General features: G+C 37.0%; 1 protein-coding gene across 1 annotated transcript in view; it reads right to left on the minus strand.

Moving 5' to 3' along the window:
• Positions 1-21007, minus strand: part of SPTLC2 (serine palmitoyltransferase long chain base subunit 2) — a 60560-nt gene that overhangs the window by 20808 nt on the left and 18745 nt on the right. Inside the window, exons 4-9 of the mRNA XM_042814255.1 lie at positions 19946-20094; positions 19510-19634; positions 18832-18925; positions 16180-16285; positions 15151-15370; positions 13255-13381 (exon numbers count right to left, since the gene is read on the minus strand). Coding sequence (XP_042670189.1) covers positions 13255-13381; positions 15151-15370; positions 16180-16285; positions 18832-18925; positions 19510-19634; positions 19946-20094 — 821 coding nt within the window. The remainder of the gene's footprint in view (positions 1-13254; positions 13382-15150; positions 15371-16179; positions 16286-18831; positions 18926-19509; positions 19635-19945; positions 20095-21007) is intronic.

Consider the following 21007-nt stretch of genomic DNA (forward strand, 5'->3'; position numbering starts at 1 on the left):
ACCCTGGCAAGAAAAGGCTTCAACATAGCGTTGATGTGATTATTACAAAAAGCAAATACAAACAGTAAACAGAGGGGGTTTCTGAAGCAGAAGTTATAATCCGTGACAAAAAAATCATCATGTTCTGAACTAAGATTAAAATTTGGAAGTGGAGACCATCCAACATCCTCAACAAATCATACAGTACAGTATGTCTCACATTCAACGTGTTCCATTTGCAATTATTTAACCCCATCTTAGAGGGGAGCTGTAATTTACATGTAAGAATCAAAGCTGCTTCTCTTCCCCAAGACCCACGCAGACATTTGTTTAACAATCATCTTTGGCTCAGACTTTTTTTTTTTTTTTTTTTTTTTGCCAGAGCACATCATGAAATTAGGCAGATTAGAAGAAATAACACTTTGGCTGGGGCAGCAAAAAGCAGTTGTAGCCAGGAGGATGAATTAGCTAACAAGCTATCTAACATCACTCTTACCTTTTACTTATAGATGCAAATTCACTACTTGGCAAGTTTTCAGAAAAAGAACCTACCTCCCTGAAGCTACAGCAACCAACAAGTTTAAATACTAGCACTCCTTGAGGAAAAACCCTTTAACAATACGCACTTTCCTTACTACGTTAATAGTCCTAGGGTGGTAAAGGACAATAAATGGTGCCAATTACAAGTGAAGCACCCAGGATTTTCACTACCAGTTATTCAAGCTCTATCTCAATAGATTAAAGGAACTGAACCTGCAGCAAGAATTCGCTGCTGGAAAACCCCATGCACCATCTTGCTTTCTATTTCTCCCCCTCCCCTCGTAGAAGTATGTTTAACAGACGCTAAAAGAAGCAAAAAGCTTTGTGCCCAGCAACAGGGGAATAAATCATTACCATAAACAATATTCATTTATTTTCCATCAATCTTGACACGAAGCATCTAAGTCACCCACTGCTACCAAAAAGCTGCAGCCCTGCCAGAGTCATATAATTTACCACAACCAGATGGTATGCTGTCAATAAAAGGGCAGCTGTCACTCTAGGGCAGAATAATCACCTTCCCTTTGAACCAAGGACAGTGTTTTCAATAAAAACCCAAAGCTGTTTAAAGCAACTTCCAGTCTGTCAGGCTCCTACTGTGCAGCTCCAGGGTTCACTAGACTCACAGAAGTGAAGGAGATCACTTTTTGAAAAGCATAACTCAATTCTCTCATGAAGGACACTGGTGATATACAATTACAAACAACAAAAAAAACCTAGAGAGACATTTTGAATTATCTTTAAAAGCTATTTACCTCAACTTCCTCCATAACAAGTCTTACAGAAGGTTAGATGTACTTCATTAAACAGTCCATGACATAGATTGAAGTTTAAATAAACCACAGTAGATTATCACTGTCCTGGTTATGTACCTCTTCTCCACAGTGTTGCATTTTGAAAGCAGGAATAGCAACCTGTATTCTCTGAGAACTAGTATGCAAGAGTTCTTAAACATAGAACTAGAGGCTAGCTAACAAAATTAATTGGAGAAGGACGAGCAGCTTTCCACCTCTTTTGGATGAAAACACCACTAGTTGGCATTCCACTAACACATCTAGAAGCACATCCTAACTACATTCAAATAATTCAGAGAACTAGAACTTGAAGAATAACTAAGTAATAACACAAATAGTACCTTCTCTTTGAACAAAATAAGAGACTGGATGATTTTTTTTACAGACTGTATCACGCTAGAACTTCAAACTCTGCCAAATAAAAAGCAATAATTACTTGAACAAAACATTTCCGAATCTGCTTCCAAGCTAAATTTTTTACTTTTGTTCTCCCCTTCTTTCAATAGTATATATTCCATGCAGTGATTAAGAAACACATCCTCTTTTCATAACACAGGAATGTTTTGTTCATCTTGGAAAGCTAGAGTAAGTGTCAGGCTCAGGAAAAGAAAGGGGAACCACATGCCAAAGTTTGACCATTTCCAGGAAATGCATAGAACAAAATAGAATGGAAACATTCATGTAGTTCTAATTCTAGAATGGCAACAAGCAAAGTCTGTTGAAAGTGTAATTAAAAGACAGTTTAGCTCTATTTACTCTCAAATGATCCTGTAAACAAGATCAAATTAACACATATAAATTACAGCCTTTGAAGAAAAAAAATGCACAAAAAAACAGAGGAGGAAAAAGCCCAAAATTGAAGAGGTGACTTTGCACACAACTGATGCACATTTCTGCTTTTACCTCCACCAGTAGCTAGAGGCTGGCCACTCAGAACACTACAACTCAAAAAATAAAAAAATAAAAAAAAAAAGGGTGTGTGTGGGGATGAGATAATACACAACATCTCTCAGTCCTCTAAGAAGCAATTATGCACGTGAACAAAAAATTTACAGGGAAAAAAGAAATTGCCTCCTCTTTGTGTACAGGCAAGGATAGTTCTTACCTTAGGGACAGTAAAGACTCTATAGTTCTTAATTAATGAACGTATGCTGTGAGGCCATGACAACACAGTCAACAAATAAGCTTCACTAAAAATAGATGTATGTTTCTGTTTCTACTATGACTAACTTAGAGTTTGAGCATTGCTTGCACCTTTGCAGTAGCTTCCAATGAAGATTTTGCAGGCTATCCCTAAGAATACACAGAAGAGTGTGTGGCAACTCCTACTGGGTGTATACAGGAACACACAAGGTAAGGGACATCGTTTGTTTTCAATCACATGCTAACTGCATCATCTTACCTTAATAATGAATCATTTACACTGTAATTCTTTTGTACTATGTTGTTTTCTCCAACTCTGCTGTATTAAATAGTTTTGCTACAGGTTTTATTGCTATTCTTCCTTTTAGCTTGCATTTCCTAATTAACCTGAAATTTCTAAAGACAGCAACTAACTCATTATTAATTGAAAAACCCCAATCCATCCTGCCATACAAGCAGACTGATATTTGCATTGAGATGCCATTATATTAAACAACAGAAAAAATGTAACAGTTCACAGTCAATTTTACCGACCTATGTCCCGTGAACTTCAGTTCTTGGGAGTCCAAATTTTTTAAAGGCTCCATTTGTCTGCAAAACTTATGCAAGCTACAATTCTCAAAAAATAGAAGATACCTTCAGGATCGTGACACACAAAAACAAAAAGCAACCCACCAAAACAGCCTACAATTCATCCTTGAAATTAGTAGATGTATTTTTTCACATTTCACATTTTAAAATACCACTCCAAAATAGGAAGACCACCACTCTTTGGTACAAAAGACAGGATTACTTGTAATTTGATATGGAAACATTTCAGCTGTCATAATACCTGGATAATTCCTATGCCAGTTTGGCATTTGAGACATGTAACATACTAGTCAGTGAAGCTCATGTTTTTTGTGCCCTCAAATATGATGCATCAGCTGACCCGTTGCCCATAATATTTTCTCCTTCCACACATTTGTTCTCACATTGCTGAAGAGATTATCGGGCCACCAAGTCTAGAGCTTTTTTCATGGGACTATTTCATTGAATCAGCAAGGATGGAAGAAATCTCCAAGATCATCCAGTTCAAGTGTCAAATTTCAAAATAATTTCTTTGTTCTAAGGCACCATACAGTCCTCTGAAGTTCACATCTAAAGGGACACCAACTGCCTACTCCAGCTGTGAAGAATTCAACAGAATATGTTTTTACATTTTTAAGTCTTAAAAAAAAAAAAAAAAATTAAGTACCATTGACTTTGTAGCAGTATTCATAAGACTTAATATATGAGCTACAGTGCTTTTTTTTCCCCTCTCCTGATTTTAAAAAGCTGCCTTTTATTTCTATATAGATAAGAAAGTGACACACAACAGGGATACAGAGTGATTAGCATCTCAGACTCCCTGTATGCTAATGAAAGGAGATATTTGCTGACCTCAAACTGTCTTTGAAGTCTGCAGGATTACCTAGAGAAGGATTATTCAGCGGGACATACATTCCCTTCTGTTTGATTTCTCTGTCAAAACTTGGAAATACTTGGGCCAACACAAAATGTGATGCTATAGACAATGTTTAAGGACAACAGCTAAACAGACTTCACATACCAGAGTTTGATCTGAACCTAAATTACCATGAGGTAAGCATTGCTTTGCAAAAGACTGAATTACACAGTTTTAGCACTAAGAAAAAAGACAAAAACAAAATGTGCAGCTCTTCTGTTTAGGAAACTCAGAACAATCCCGTATTCATGTGAGCTTTTATTTTATATAAGAGGATACAAATTAAAATACATTATTTATTGTCAGCAGCACACTGATTTTAAACACAGGAATTGCCAGATAGTAGATACGTATCAATGTAAGTTACCTATTTGAGTTAACTCAAAGAACCATTTCATCCTCAAATGTAAAGCCAATGACTTGTATTTATTCCAAGAACTTATTCTCATTAGATAGGAGAACATAACAGAGACTTTTCTCTGGTATAAAGTAAATGTGTTTTTGTTTATTTAAGACTCTGGAAAGGACTTTCTGCTGACAAGGTTACTGTTGCAACTGGTTATTTAACAGCTACCAGAATTAAGTCTAGCCTGTATGTGCTGTTTTACTTCAACAGTAACTACAATATTATACCAGATCAAAAACAGGTACACCTAGAAATACCGTCTCCTCAGTTTTATAAAGGTTTTTCAGTCTTTATTGAAATTCACACACTGAAGGAAAAACACCTCACATTCTTCATTTATGCTTACCGTGAATTCATAAAATCAAAGAACAGCTTGGGTTGGAAAGGAGCTCAAATATTATCAAGCTCTACCCCCTGCCACAGGCAGGGTTGCCAACTGCTAGATCAAGTACTAGATCAGATTGCCCAGGGTCCCATGCAAGCTGGTCTTAAACACTTCCACGGATGGGCACTGTTTAACTGTTTGTGCTTAATGTGCTTTGTTAGCTGAATCTGGTTACACACCCGTGACATGCATAAAATTCATTGCATCTTAATAATTATGATTTGCAGTCCTCTTTATTTTGAAGTTCAATATAAAATGCATTTGATCAGATGGATCAATAATTTTAAATAATGAGATTTAGAGTATCACTCCAGAACAAACAAGTTAAGTTTGTGTTGCCTGAGTACACATATTATCTGACTTTGTATGTTAACTTCTGAAAGGATTTGTGAGATTGGTGGTACTGCTACTGACTCAAGTTGTGCATTCTCACAAATGCAGAGTCCCAAGAATAACATTCACAGCCATTGCTAAGACAGTTGCAAATATCCTACTTGACAGCTATTCTTGTGCCTTGATGAGAAGAAATGTGTGCTCAGACTGTTCTTCTGAACTAACCATGATGCCTCTACTGCAAAGAGGAGGAAGAAAATGAAAAATACAGTATCAGTGAAACTTAACCTCCCAAAGGAAAAAATAAAAAAATAGAACTCAATTTTGTTTTTGCTACAGTACACTGGAACTTAAAATGCATGTATCTTTGCTCTTAATCCTGTGAATAAGACAAAGCACCAGTGAAGAGAGAAATAAACATATTCAAACCTTGGTACAATACAAGTAAGTTGGCAGGCCAATTGGAAGTCACCAGAGAGAAAGAACATCAGGAACACATAAAAACACCACACTTCTTTACAAGCTAAGGAATGTGCAAGCTTTGACAAAGCATGTTATATAAAGGATGTTTATAATAGACTTCCATGGAGACAGTTCAGTAGCGTTACAACATAGCAACGAGTGCAAACTATATCTACCATCTGTTTTGTGCATACTGTTTTTCTACAATGGAAATTAATACCAAAGCTAATTATGCTTTGGGATTTTTAACACCAGCATAAGAAGGGTGCCATTATAGTGCAAGAGAAGATGATCAAACATATTGTCTCTTCATGTTCTGCTTTTTTTTTTTTTTTTAAACCAGGATGAGTTGTGAATAGTTTAACCTAACATACTACCTTCCTTTATTCATTGCCAAATGTCATAAAATGCTACACAGAAACATACAGACTATCACCTCCAGCTGAATATCAGGCGTAAGATCAGCCACTAAGCCCACTTCCACATTTTAAAGACAGCTATAGTCAAAAAGTAAGGATATATTCAGTATAGAACATGTATTCAGAGTCACCTTAAGTCTGAGAAAAACAAGAACGACAGCATTCTAAGAAATAATTTCATCTCTAAAGCTCATTCACATTAGTAGTTAAAAAATCTCTTCTGAAGCCATCCTCCTCAAAGAGAAAAAACAAACAATAGCTATATGTTGTTTGCATTACTGCTGCCGTGCTGGAACTCACCCTATATTACGAAGCATAGATATTCTCTACATACATTACAGAAATAGAAATAGTGTAGAAAGCCACATATTTTTCATCCAGGAATATACAAAAAAAATATCTGTACTATAAACCATCTTTTCAAAAAAATTGTGCTAATGTTTAACAAATCTGATCTACATAGAGAATATCATAGAGAAAAAGGCTCCAGTCCACTCCACATCAGACATTACTATAGGGAAAAATAAAAATACCTATGGACTACATAGGCCTCATATTTGCATGTTAACCTACTCTCAAACAAGAAGGGAAGTAATTGAGCATTTGTAACCTTAGGAAAGGTCTTACTATAATATCTTTCCAAAGCCCCCTATGCCAGCCTTCAAACAATCCTTCAATTTCACTAATACATCAAAAAAACCTGTTAATTTATCTATTTTTTCCCTGTAATCTCTGAATTGAAATGGCCTTAAATGTACTTCACAGAAAAAAGTTTTGCCACGTGCCTGTAATTGCAAACACTGTAATACTAGTATTAACTTTTCTACAAAGAAAATTGCTGCAGTTGCCAGGACTGATGATAGGAAACTGTGTTTACGTGGGTCATTCAGGTATTAAAAACAGAAACAAACCAATTTTGCTGTAAACTACTGTGAATCACGAACCCAATTTCCTCATTAGCCAAAAGAGGGCACGTGACCTTACTTGTGATTACTTCCTTTCAAATGCTTTACTTTGACATTCACAGACTAACAACATTTTTAGTTACTCTGCTGCCAACAATATATGCCAGCAAGCTGCTGCTTACTGCTTTCCTCCTTTCCCAGGATGAACAGCACTCTACAGACAGACTGTAGAAATGTGACACCAAGAGTTGAGAGGAAAAAGAAAGCCATACACTTCAATTCAAACATAGCAAACAAACTGAAAGAAAATGAAAATACTTCAGCAAAGCCCTGTTCTTAGTCCTATTTCTGCTATGATGGATCAATATTTAGGCTATGTAGATATAGGAACATAAATAGCATGTACTGGGATATTACCAGAACAAAGCAAATGCAGAGTTATCAAGCTTTACGAGCTCTTGCACAAACATCACAATATTGACTGAAGTTCAAAAGAAGTGGGACTGAAGAATCTCACATTCCAATGCAGAAAACAATGGGAACTGCTCTGTTAATGCCTCTAAACAATCTTCAAAGCACCAGCAGCTGAAGGATTTCTCCTCCTCAGCTCAAGTTAAAGCAATTTTTCTTGGTTTGCCATGCACAGTGGGAGGGAGGTAAGGATGCAGCAACAAGCTGGATTTAAAAGATCCCCAGCTGGAAGCACAAATACAGAGTGATGTTTAAAGCTGTCAGTCCCCTGGAGAGAAGCAGGAAATTCTCTTTATAACCCCTAGAGTATTTGTTTTTCCAACCCTTTCCCAGCTCAGCTTGAGATTCTCAAGGGTAGAAACAAAAAAAGTTTTCACTTTGCTCAAATTAGTTTTGACTGGAACCTGGGTTCTCAAGGTGATAATTTAACACCTCATTAACAAGTGCATTATTGGAGGAAATTCAAACGAAACGATTTTAATGCTAATTGAACATTTTCAACCTCAGCCTGTACAAGGAGTATTTATTCCCCCTTCAAGCAGAAGGGCTTCCATTTGCTTGTCTACTGCTACCAATGACAAGAGATAAACTTTATTTACAAATATGCTATACATTATTCAGAATTCTGTATCAACTAATATAATGTGAGCCATTTCTTTGCCACTGCTTACATTGTATATTTGCATATATTTCTGGATCATTTTCATAAGGAAAAGAGGAATGTTTACAGAATATCTGACTTGAAGAAGCCTACTGATAAGGCAGATGATTTAGCTGAAGTCATATACCCACTCAAGGGCCTAACTAAATATACAGTCTCTTCTCTCTATACAGTATAATTCCAGTCTTTTCTCTCCTAGAATTTACAGGGGTCAGGCTTAGTTTAGTTTCCAATGTGTATCTTCCTGGGTATATCAAAATCATAGCAATGATCCAGCCTTCTGAACTGTTCAGCTCACAGTTCCCTGCCAACACAGCTGTACATCCTAATTGCTGTTGGTAATAATTGGTTTAACACTTTTTTTTTTAATCTAATTCACTCAAATTCACTGCATACAACAACAGCAAGATCACAAATCATGTTTGGTTTTTTTTTTTTTTAATTATTAAAACTGACCAGATACACTACTAGTTACTCAAATTTAAGGTGCTAAGATGACAAACACCTATCAAACTAGACGCAGCTAACTGGCTAGCCTTCAAAAGTTAGTCATTTTTGATAGTTTAGCAGCTCAGACAAACTGCAATACTTCCATCTCCATTGTCTAAAACTTTAGAGCTATATAAGATAGTAAACTTGGTTTTCTATACAGTGCTGAAGCCAATATTCACACAAATTTGAAACACTATCTTGTCGAAGGTGTCTCCATAACTTATTCTACAAATGCTATTTTAGTATAGCACTGATAAGGCATGGGATACTTACCTCCTGACAATGAAATGCATGACAGTAAACTTGTATGCATAACTACTATTGCTGAACTAACACCCATCGACATGGAAAGAAGCAGTTCACCTCTTTTATAAGCTATTAACAGTTAAAACTTAAACATTAAACATTCAGTTTTTAATATGCAGGAGAACAAACTATATTTTATCTCTGACAGAGGTTAACCAGTCCCTAGACTGGCTTCATCTTGCATGTTTTAATTTACCCATGTCTTGTTCCTTTACGTGTTTTTCTTCATTTGTCCCCATGCAACATTATCAGGGCAACAAAGAGGCTGGGTCTTGAAAACCAACAATACTAGCAGAGCCCCAGTTGCACAAGGTACATTACTATCTCTTACAAAAAAAAAGGAGATATCTAGATTCCCAGTCCTAGTGAGCTTGTAACAGCAAAAAGTCAACTTTCAAATAGAACAATTGAGTCTGAAAAATTCACCAAGGCAGGTTAAATACTTAATACCATATAAGCTAACAATATCTAATGTACCGAGATAACCACCAGGTGACTCATCTTCCCCAGTCAATTTAAATAAACAAAACACCATGGGAATGGCAAGAATTCAGTGGCCCTACAAGTTTTCAGAACCCCATTCTAGGAATCATTTTGTCATCTTAGTGTATACTGACTGTGAACTCCCAAAAAGCTGCTTATGGCTTTTCTTTCAGTTACTATCATTGTTATGAAAATGTGTTCATCTATAAAACCAGCCATAACTTATTCAACGTTGTGACTTGAACAGAGAGACAGAGAAGCACACCTTGAGCCACTGACAAGTTTCTGCAACACTTGCTTGTATGTGGCTCAGTCATAATGACTTTGAATTGGAACACCAGCACCAAAAATCCACCTGTGGAAAAGGCTTTCTCCATCCCTTCTCCTCACTCTACTCTACTACATATCATAATCAAATACAATGACTGTGGTACATTATCACTGACCGGAGAGCTCCCTGAAGACATTTAACATGCCTAAGATGTTCACCACTCTTAAGGACTGTTCTGCTGAAAAAGTTATCAAAGTAATCACAAGTTAAGCATGTTTTACTTTCATATTTACTTGGTCTTCAAGTGTAACAGAAATAATGAGAAATAAAATAGGACAGATGTACTACAGTAACCAAGTAGTGTAGAGGAGTTTCAGAAGTAGTATTGGAAGAACATTTTTTAATCAAGAAAGGGCTCCACCATCATTTTTTTTAAAAAACTTTTTTTTTTTTTTTTTTTGTTTTTTTTTATTTTTTTTTTTTTTTTTTTACAGTCTGTCTGAAAGGCAAAGTAATATGCTTGCATTTATGTCCAAATGTGTTCCTGTAACTGCTTTCAGAGACTGAGTCCAGACAGTCACTTACATGCATCAACAGTACCTGGAATTAACAGATTAGTTTGAACTGAATGAATCCAAGACACAAGACACTGCTGTCCCAGTTCAGGCAGCATATTTGCAGACTGTCAGTTCTACATTCTCTGTGAACAGCAATTCATCTTTTCATAGCATCTGTATTTTGTGCGTGCTGCCTATTACAAATACTTTGCTTATTCTCTGGCAGCTTGCTAGAAAGATCTGAAACTAGATGTTTTCTTTTATAGTTATGTAAGGTTTTAGTAACTACAACACCTTGTACTGAAAATTCAGAGCCTCTAGATGTTTCACTAAATTCAGAAATAGTCCTAAACACAGAAGAGAATTTTAATTTATTTTTGCAAAGTAATACACAAAAATCTTTTATCCATAAAAACAAATTACTTTCTATGACATATTCCTCAGTTACAGACCATCCTAATCTGAAACCACAGTTTCCACAAAGGTTTGATGCCACGGACAATGGTTACTTTTACTAGCAGTGGTGAAGAGAAACAGGCACATAAAGAAACCACAAAGACTTTACAAGCAAGCATTCCTGAAGCCATTAAAAGAGTTAGTTGTGAATGAACAAGGTTTGGATCTAGCAAACAGTTTATCATTCTCATTCAGCTCCACCTCCTGCACCCTTGGAAAACAGAGAAAACCCACTGTCCTATCTCAGTCCACCTTATCCATTAGTTCAGCTTGATTAATTTAAAAGTAGTTACATTTTTGTAATGCTTGGTTTATTCAGAGATGCTTATCAGCAACCCAGTTTCCCAGTTTAGCACTACTTCTTGCATGCCTTCCACAGTTAACAACTCTCCAGAACTACTCCAGACCTTCTGTGGTCAAACCAAATGCAGACAGCAGTTCTTCAGACCCTCGAACACAATTCCACAGAATCAAAACCACAAGTTTTTCAGCCAAATCCCTTAAATAAGGAAAAGCCTTTGTCATGTTATCACTAAGCCGCTGTTCAATTCACACAATTACACTAGCTAATTTCATACACAGAAAATCCTATGAAGTACTACTATCTTTAAAGCCTCAAAGAAGTTAAAGAGCTTAACTAGGAAACAGCATTGCACGCACACACACAAAAAAAAAAAAAAAAAAAAAAAGGAAAAAAACCAACTCCACAACTCCATGCAGGAATTATTCTGTAAGGAACTTAGGCTAGATAAAGTCTGAGTTAGATAATTACAGAGACACTAACGCTTTCACTAGAGCTGTAGCTGAGAAATCCTTTTTGACCAGACAGAACTGTGGCTAGTGTATGGGAACTGCTAAATCACAGCCTGAACCTCTGATGGATCTCCTGAGGTGAGCCATGAGTCAGCCATGGAGCACAGGTGAAGGCAATTCACCTGTACTGCTGGAAGGGGTGGAGCCTGGCTGCGCCTCTCCTAGACCCATGTAAGAGCTGACTGCCAGTAGGGAAGGGTCTCTTCTGGAGATCCCTCCTCTGGAGTTTTGCAGTGAACCTAGGACACAGGTAAGCTTTCTATCTATTCTCTTTTTGTTATTATAACCTGCTTAGCTAAATTCTCTTGTTTATTTCATAATTATAACACCTTTATATTCATTGATTATACAGGCTACTCAGTTGCTATTCCCAGCACTTCTACAAAAAAAAGCACTAAAACTTAATCATAATTCTGAAGTAGAAGCTTCCTTGAAATGATCCAGCCTTCAAACACCATAAGCTTTTTTTTTTACAGTAGAAAGAGTGGCTAGGAATATTGGCAGTGCTATGCACCAAACTAGGATATAGCTTGATGTGCATATTAAGCAACACAATAAAAAAAGGTATTTTGAGTTTTAAGGCTACTTTAACTGACTGGTTCCTGATTTCAGTGTGGATGGGTCTTGCTGGTATAATGGCAGGAGAAAGGCAGACCATGGACATTGCTTCCCTTATCACAGCTTGAATGAATATTATCCTGTAGCCTCAGAAAGGGGCAAAAATGGCATAGTTTATAACTGATTTCTGTTTCACATTTCTTTTTTCAACTTCATTACGCCATTGGAAGAAACCCAAATCAATCGACACTTGAGCACATCATTAGTTAAGAAGAGCTCAGTCATTTTTAAGATGCAAAATGCAGCACTTTGGCACAGCTTTTTAGGTAGTCTGAAATTAGTTTATTGTCCATTCTGAGGGCATTAACAGGGACAACTTCGGTTCTAAAGTTATTTAACCAGTATACTTTTCCACTGTAAGAGTTACCAGTTAAGTTAACTGACCAGGTTATCCAAGTTCAAAAGCAAATACCACTTGTCAGTACACACCACCACCTTGTGGCCGGATGCCTGAAACTACTGTAAATGAGAATTCAAATGCTTAAATATATTAAGAGCATCTGAATTGAAAGCCACTGAGAGATCCTCTGTGAGCTATGCTGCCATGCTGTGTGAGCTGCTCACAATGTTTTAAGAAACAATGAAGATGGAAAAGTACTCTATGTGCACAGTGCTGTACAATTTCAGTTTCAAGGCTGCCTGCCCTTCTGATTTGTAAGTTATTTATTTCATGCCTGAAAAAAACAACCTCTACTTATGAAGCAAACAAGTTGCATAAATTTGGCTTTAGGACTTTACATGAATCAAGAATTCTACAGATCTTCCCTTTCTTATCTAGCATGAAAAAAAAAAAAATTGAATCAAGAGAGCTGAACACACCTTTGTCAGTGTATTAAATCCTCTGATCTTGAATTCTGCCTCTAGCTCCTTATTTAAAAAGGGATTTTAAAAATGTCCTCATTTACTTTAACCAAGGTGAAAACATCAAGCTACGCTACAGATGAAAAACTGAAACCACTGTCTGCTCCAGTAACCAAGCAAGACTGTAAAATATACAACGAAGTACTCTAAAGAGTTGGGAAAATAACAATGGACAGAAGAACAAAAGAGGGGAAAGCTAGAAAAGCTACATACAGACCAACAACAAAAAAATCAATACAAAACAATACTTTCCTGCGTAAGCCTAGGATGACTTACCTTTAGCTGAAAACACTTTACACGTTTATTATGCTGATATGCCAAGTAGGATAGTAAGCCTACAGGCAATCATGAATGTATTTGCTGAATGAATTTTCTCTGCCCTCTTCCACGTGCTTAATGTTGCAAAGACTCACCAAAAGTTGTACCATCTTCACCCATAATGCACTTCATGGAGGTGATGATTTGCTCCACAACAGGAGGTGATAGTGATGTTGCATACACAGCACTGTGAGAGTGAGTCCTGAGGTAATCAATCAGCTCCTAGAAAAACACAAGAAGCCATCAGACACAGCTTTTTCAGCACTCCAGAGGAATGCTTTAGCAACAGAGTAAGTTAGGCCATTACAACAAACCTCTTCCAGCACGTCCTGGAAAAGAACAGATAGCTCAGGGACTTATTTTACAGTATAAGTAATGAACAGCTGAGATGTGAGCAGCAGAGATGTGACTACCTATAATTATATCCCCAGGGCAAGAATATCCATTGATGGAAGATAAGTGACTATGACAGATCTGCTTAGCAACAACAACAGCATTAGGTTGCAACGAGGTGTCTTGCACTACTCAAATTGCGTGCAAACCCTTATTTCAAGAGCATTTATTATAATCATAGGAGTATAAAACAAGTGAAATAGTGGGGAGCAGTATCCATAGATGCTTATGTATCATGCTCAATATAATTGCTTCCCCATAAAAGAAATCACCAAACAGAGCACAGGCTACAAAACACTACTTTCTCCCATTTACTATTGCAGTATAAATAAAATCTCTTTAAGATTGCAAGAATCTAGGCTACCACTCCTGCACTTCCCAATTAAGTATACACTCTAGATTGGTTAGGGGGTAAAGACAGGTCCTACAAAAGACAAACATACCATTGATCCAGATTGCTTGTTGTTTAGTTGAAACAAAACCCTTCATAATGATGAGACAACTCCAGTAAAATATCACAAAAACTAGTACAAACGCCACGACAGATTCCATCATAAAACTGTTAAGATTGCCCCATCCACAGCACAAGCAGGGAATATATTATAAAGAGGCAGAATCATTCAGTTTTATAGTATTGTCTGCCTGGAGTCAGAGTTAAATTAAAGGAAGTTGTAAAAGGATTCTGAAATAACCCAGGGCAGGAGCATTTAAGGCCTCTTCTGAAGTAATTCCACAAACAAGAGTACCTAAAAAGCAAACATGAAGGACTCCTGGCTGCTTCACCTTACACCAAGGGAGTTAATTCTGCTACCTGCTAATTCTGGAAAAAGAATAAGATGGTGCTTTGTTCTGGTTAAGATGTCAGACTCATTTTATGCCAGTTGCAGTAAAATCTCAGAAAAGAACTTCTGCAAATCCCATCCCCATTCGGATGGAGTGAAGTACATCACTATTTGCATCTAAACAACTATCATCCTGACAGGAAAACAGTGGAGTTTTACTCTGAATTAAAGGTTTACTATAAGTCTCATCTGTAATATACATGCAAGGATATATGAAGGGACACATGTAATTGTCTACATCATCCCTGCCAAAAGGAGCAGTTTGACAAAGGCCAGTATGTTCTAGTAGTACCTTTCAATACAAAACAATCAGTGCCCATACACACGAAGAAGTCTTTTCAAAAGCAAACTTCTGACATCCATAAGAAATCATCTCCACTACGCTAAGCTAAGAAATGGATTTTTTTCAAATGAGCTGAAAAACCTCAAGCTTTTGGCATTCTTCCTTCTTCATTAAAAGTAATATTGAGAAATTCCTGCTTCCTGGCTCCTAACAGTTCCTAAGATACTACACTCTTAACCAGACTTTCTGCAAAACTGAGCTCACCCCTGACGACATGCAAACTACAGAATTATGAGGTATTTTATTAGATTAGGCTCAATGGCACTGAACAGACTTTCATTGTACTAGACAGCAAGTAAAATTATGAAACAAATGGACAATAAGGGCAATTTAAGAAACAAATCAACATGGAAATGCTTAATAAAGAACTACAACACCAGCCTCAAACAGCCATAACATTTTCAGCTTTTTACCTTCTTGCCCCCGATGTATCCTCCAGCAGCTCCAAAGCTTTTGGTAAACGTTCCCATCATAACATCCACATCTTCAGGATTGAGTCCAAAATACTCCACTACACCCCGACCAGTAGGACCCAGTGCACCTATACTATGAGCCTCATCAAGGTACAGATAGGATTTATACTTCTTCTTAAGGGCAATCACTTCAGGCAAACGGACTATGGATCCCTCCATACTGTTGAGAAACAGAAATTAATTGTGAGTTGACTTAATGGTTGGGGTTCTCTTTGCGGAGTCAGACATCACTAAAATTTCTATTCTCTACTCTTATTAATTGTGACCACATAGAACTTTCCATATGCATTTTTCTTCTGCAGAGTTGAAAAACAAGTCCTCTTTGGACCTACTGCTCAGGTAACTATATACTACCTGTTTAACCTCTTTGGGATGCTGACATACTGAAAAACCAGTAGCAGTACCAATAAGAGGCAAAGGAATGTCATTGCTGATAATTTAATAAATTAATTATCCCTTTTCTACTTCCACTCTAACATCAATATTTTGATCTGACATCCTACTTGCTTACTGTTTCTAGGGCTAAGAATTGTCTTGAACTGTTTTGTGCTGAAAGTCACATTGATGATTTTAATGCCAATTAGCAAAACCTACTACATACTCCTACACACTTACAAAAAACCTTCACATTGCATAATTCCATTCACATCAGCATCATCCACTGAGCACAGTAAGAATGGAACAGACAAGCAATTTAAGACCTCAGCTCTGATATGAATATCAATTTAGATTAACTTCTAAAACCTGATCTAGACGTGGTGAGCACTGTGATAATACCAGGTGCACCTACCATACTAGCAACAAAAAGTTTAGGATGTGAAGCATACATACTTCAATTAAACCTCAGATAAGAGATCCATGAAATAACTGTGAAGTGATAATATTCAGTTTGATTTGACAAAGGAACCCAAACACTAAGCAGCTAGACCATATGCAGAGGGTCTTAGGAATATGAAGTATAGTTTGTACCTGTATATTCCTTCCACCAAGATAAGAATTTTTTTCCAGGGCCTCCGTGTACGAGGTTGCCCATGCACAATAGCATCTTTCAGCAGCTTCTCCAGGCTTCGCATATCTGCACCAGAAATTACTGTTAAATGGTACTGAAACAGCTTCTGGCTTGAGCTCTAACATGACAAAAGATAGCATCACTCCAAAAACACACAAATGGATTACGTATGGAAGAGAGACCATACATAAATCAGTAAGCATAGGCTTCATCTAGCTGCAGGCCTATAGATGAGATCAGGGGGACTGGGTGATTACACAAACTCTGATGCAGAATTTGACCATCCTAAATTAAAAGTACAAGCAGTAGCACAAGTTGCAAAGAAGGACTAGGAGGGCAGAGGAAGAATGAATACGGGGTGGAGGAAGGCATACCATTGCTAGGAAAAGAGAAAGGAATGTAAGGGGCAACAGTGTCTTTAGGTATAGAAATAAGGAGCAAGCTCAAAGATAATCAGCCAAAGTAGAAGACTGACCAAAGTGAAGAACAAGGATTTTCTGTTTAAAAGACAAAGAGACAAAAGGTGTGGAACGGGAAACTACAAAAACAAACAGGGAGGAAAAAGGGAGAATGAGTGCAGGAAATATGACAATGCTAAGCATACCAGAAGCTAGATGGATGATGATGTTAGTAGACATGTAATCTGAAACCTTACTAGGTTTGACTAAAAACACTTGACATAATCCAAGTACACCTAACAGTGTAACATAAACAAATGCATACATGTGAAATTAGTCCTGAAGATAAAAAATCGTGAGGAAGAAACAGAGATAGCAGCAATCCAGCCATAAAAACTAAAATGTTGAGCAAGAAACAAGCAAATAAAAGGGCACAAAGAACCTCATAAATCATAAAAAGATGACCAATAGACTAAAACCATTTTAGCAGCAAGTGGAGCTTATGAAGTAGAACTAGACTACAAATTAGAGAATAAAACAGGTCAACTTAACTGTTAGAAATAGTGATCAGAAAAAAGACAAAGATCAAATAAACAGTGGAATAATCCCTTTCTCCGTTATCTCCCCCATGGAAAAAAAGGATGAATTTAGTGCAGTTATGGAAAATACTAGAGTAAATGCCTTCTGCTCTAATCTTTCAAGGAAGAGAAGGATTGCAAAACAAGTCTAACCTTAATAAAAAGGACAAACTACACAATGAAGTAGGGAAAAAATGAAAATTTCTAAAAATAATGAGTGAAGCCATTCGTGTCTTGGAAAAAATGAGATTAATTAAAGCAGCATAGACCATAACAAGATAGTACTAAGAATACATGCACTTTATTGCTTGCATTTTACCTTCTGATTCTAATCTGCTATTCCACTCTCTTTCATGGATCCCCAACACGTAGAAAGTTTCTAGAGTAACCCATAGGCTCACCACTGCTAGTTTGTACCCTATAATCCCACATCTGTTCTTCCTTATAATGCCAGAGCTTCTAAGTCCTTCTCATATAATAACCAGGACTATATTTCTGTGAGCGCTCCCTAAAATTCTGGAACATGGGACAATTTCAGAAATATGCCTATATAAACACAGAAGATGAGTGCAAAGTTTTTGTGATCTTGCCCAGCAACCAAAACGCACTGCATTCAAGACTGATGAAGAATGGTGACCAAAAAAAAAAATAATGAAGTGTTACCAGTACTCTCTGTACTTCTTTAAGGAAAAGCACTCAAACAATAGAGAATAAGAAAGCAAGAAAGACTAAATAAACACAATAAACAATAAACAAAGAAACACAGTAAAGGGTTTACCACCTGGTAGGACAAGGAAAGAAAAAGAACTAGAGCCACCCAAACTTTGCTGTCACCACCAGAGATTTCAAAGGAAGAAGAGTCAACGTGATCTCAGAGAATGATAACATAAAAAGTGCATTACGAGTTATAAGTAACTGAAGAATGAAGGTAGTGACTTCATGACTTAGGAAGATAGTGTATCTGTCACTGAGACTAAGAAGAAGAAAGTCTTTTTTTTTTAATTTGAAAAACAAAACGCCTCCTTTGGAGGAAGCTGAAACCAGCAAAATGACAATTCTAAGTATCTGTTTTCAAAATACACACAAGTAGCAGTTAATCAATGCTTCATGTCCTGAAATCCCTTTTGTGCTACACTGTATGAGCACACAGTTGTCAAGTTTAGCCATGACATCTCTATTGTTAAAGTTCTCTAGACGTAGGACCATGCTAGCATCTCATCCTAAAGTTAAAAACTTTCCTATTGCCTCAAATCATAACCTAGACCTCTACAAGACTACGTTACTACGTGACATGGACTATTAGATGAGCTTGACAGTGCTGAGCTAACCAGGTAACAAGAAGCTACGTTAGAACACCACTGCCTGTAAACCTGCCAGAGAGCAATGTGGTGTTATTCACATGCAGAGATGCAAGTCAGCCCATCTTAATGATCTAAGCCCTACTATTTGAGACTGAATACATGAAACAATTTCCAACTCAAAATGACTGAATAGTAGCAGCAGTCAGCAGCAGACCTTTCAGGTAACCAGCAACTGATTTCTTACATGAAATGGGATTTCATGTAAGTATTAGAAAAGAGTTTCCATCTGATCTGAAGACGCAGCAGAAAGGCAATGTCCACCATTTGATACTTACTGTTGTGCTTAAAGATTCGAATAGCTGCTCCTGACAGTCTTGCCCCAAGTACTAGAGATGCATGGTTCAGTTCATCACTCAAAATTAGACAGCCCTGAATTAGAAGGGGAAGGGGAAAGATATTGAAAAAGTTAAGTTTCACAGCACGCAACACCTTTAAACTCTCAATTGCTCAGAGCTAATATAAGAACACAAAAAAACCCAAACAACCAAAGGAAAAAAATCCAACATAAATGCAGCTGGCTCAGGCAAGACTGGCTAAGAAATGATTTGCAGCCTTAATGTGGTAAATAAAGACACACAACTGCTGCTAGCTTAAATAATTACTTGTTTCACCACCCACTGAAGTCCTGCAGAATGACAGTTAATTCTTGGTGTCTCAAGAGCATAAAAATATCTTTAAGTCAATGAACCACCATTTACTATACTAACAGGTAGCCTGAGGAAACAAGCCATAACATGCTAAGCTGTTCTTTCAAGATCTGGAGTGCTACTGGTCCGTAGGATGCTGCTGCCCAAAGATTTTTGCAAAGCTAGCAATGTTTTCTGTGACTTAGTTTCCACAGAGAATATTTGCAGGTGCTGTCACGGAAGTAAAAAAAAATAGACAAGTAGGTTTTAGAAAACTGGACCCACAGTCTTTGTTAGATATGCTCTTAACAGTAACTTGAGCCATACCTTGCCTACTAAGGCTGGAATGTTCATAGAGTTGGTTGCAAATCCCATGCCATATGCCATGGCAGATTCCACACCTAGAAATCTGGCAACTAGCTTTTCCAGCTCTTCATGTTTGTCCAAGTTTCCTGCACATTAAACAGAAGAAATTCAGGGTTAAAAGCTTTCACTATTGCTGTATTCTACAGTAAACATCTTCATCAACCAGTACAGTCTTTACTCAAAACCCCAGACAGTAACACTGTAAACATTAACAAATCAACAGCTGTGCTGTATAAACTAAACCCAGAAGGCCAATTTATCTTCACTAAAACAATGATTTCTTTATTGCTTAGTCTAAAGTTCCAGAGTTGAAATAAGTAATGTTTAGAAGATTTGAGATCAAATTAAATACTTTGAAACAAACATTGAAGGAACGTCCTATCTTCCTCCAACTTACCCATCTCTTGCCTACTGCTGCACACCCCAGCTCCATACTGGGACAGAACTTTAGCTGCTGCCTGCTGGCAAGTCCCATTGTTCTGTGCAAATCCAAGGTAGTTATAAGAACCCATATTAATAACACCTTTTATCACTCTCCCCGTGTACCTGTGTTAAAAAAACATTAAAAATTAGGACACACAATATTGCAAAACTCAGCCAGAAGACTCTTCTTTGAGTTTCATAGAGTATGTACTGAAACATCAGTAAAAAGTCTATAAAATCAACAATTAAATTTTTTCAGCACTGATCCTCATTATCAAACTCCAGCAACAAAAAACACATTCTCCTTCTCTCATAGTTGCAAACTAAAAATGAAAGTTCATGCAACAGTCTATATAAAAAGGCAGGTATGCTATTGTATCAAATATTACTTCAGGATTTTCAAACAGTTTGTTTTCAAAATTGTTCCTCCTCCATCTCAGAAACACACAATTTGCTGTCCAATTAGAAAATAAGATATCTAGATCAGTTAACTTGGCAGCCCCTCAAGCAGGATATCCTCTAACCATGGAAAGGAAACACATCTGGCACTGTTGTGCTGATGCTACGTGACAAGGAGATTAAAAAAGAAGTTTAGTGGAAAAAGAAGTTTTAATTATTTTCCCCTTGAAAGCCAAGAAAATATGACTAGTTTCACCAAATACTATGCTGCAAACCTCTTCATGTCAAGCCTCGTGCTATGTCATTTCCAATTTAAAAATAAAAACAAAAAAACAGAAGACAACAAAATACATCTGCCCTTAATTTTTGGTTGTGTTTCACAAATTTACAAGTGTCTGGACTGGTTCTAAGTGAGCACGAGAAGTCAGGCAATCCAAAGGACCTACTCCAGGTTCTGTGCATCACACACAAAAGCGTACATCTTACCATTGGAATATAGATTTCATAGACTATATATGAAATCTTAATGCATGCAGAATCATCAGTAAGTGTTAATACCAAAGATCATATAGTCATCTTGGTGGCCAGACGTGGCTTAAAACAGCCAGTGTAAATCTCAAAATAAACATAATTCATC

This window comes from Centrocercus urophasianus, unplaced genomic scaffold, assembly GCF_019232065.1.
Source record: "Centrocercus urophasianus isolate 14NV4802_14NV808 unplaced genomic scaffold, USGS_Curo_1.0 seq_14, whole genome shotgun sequence".
NCBI classification, from domain to species: Eukaryota; Metazoa; Chordata; class Aves; order Galliformes; family Phasianidae; genus Centrocercus; species Centrocercus urophasianus.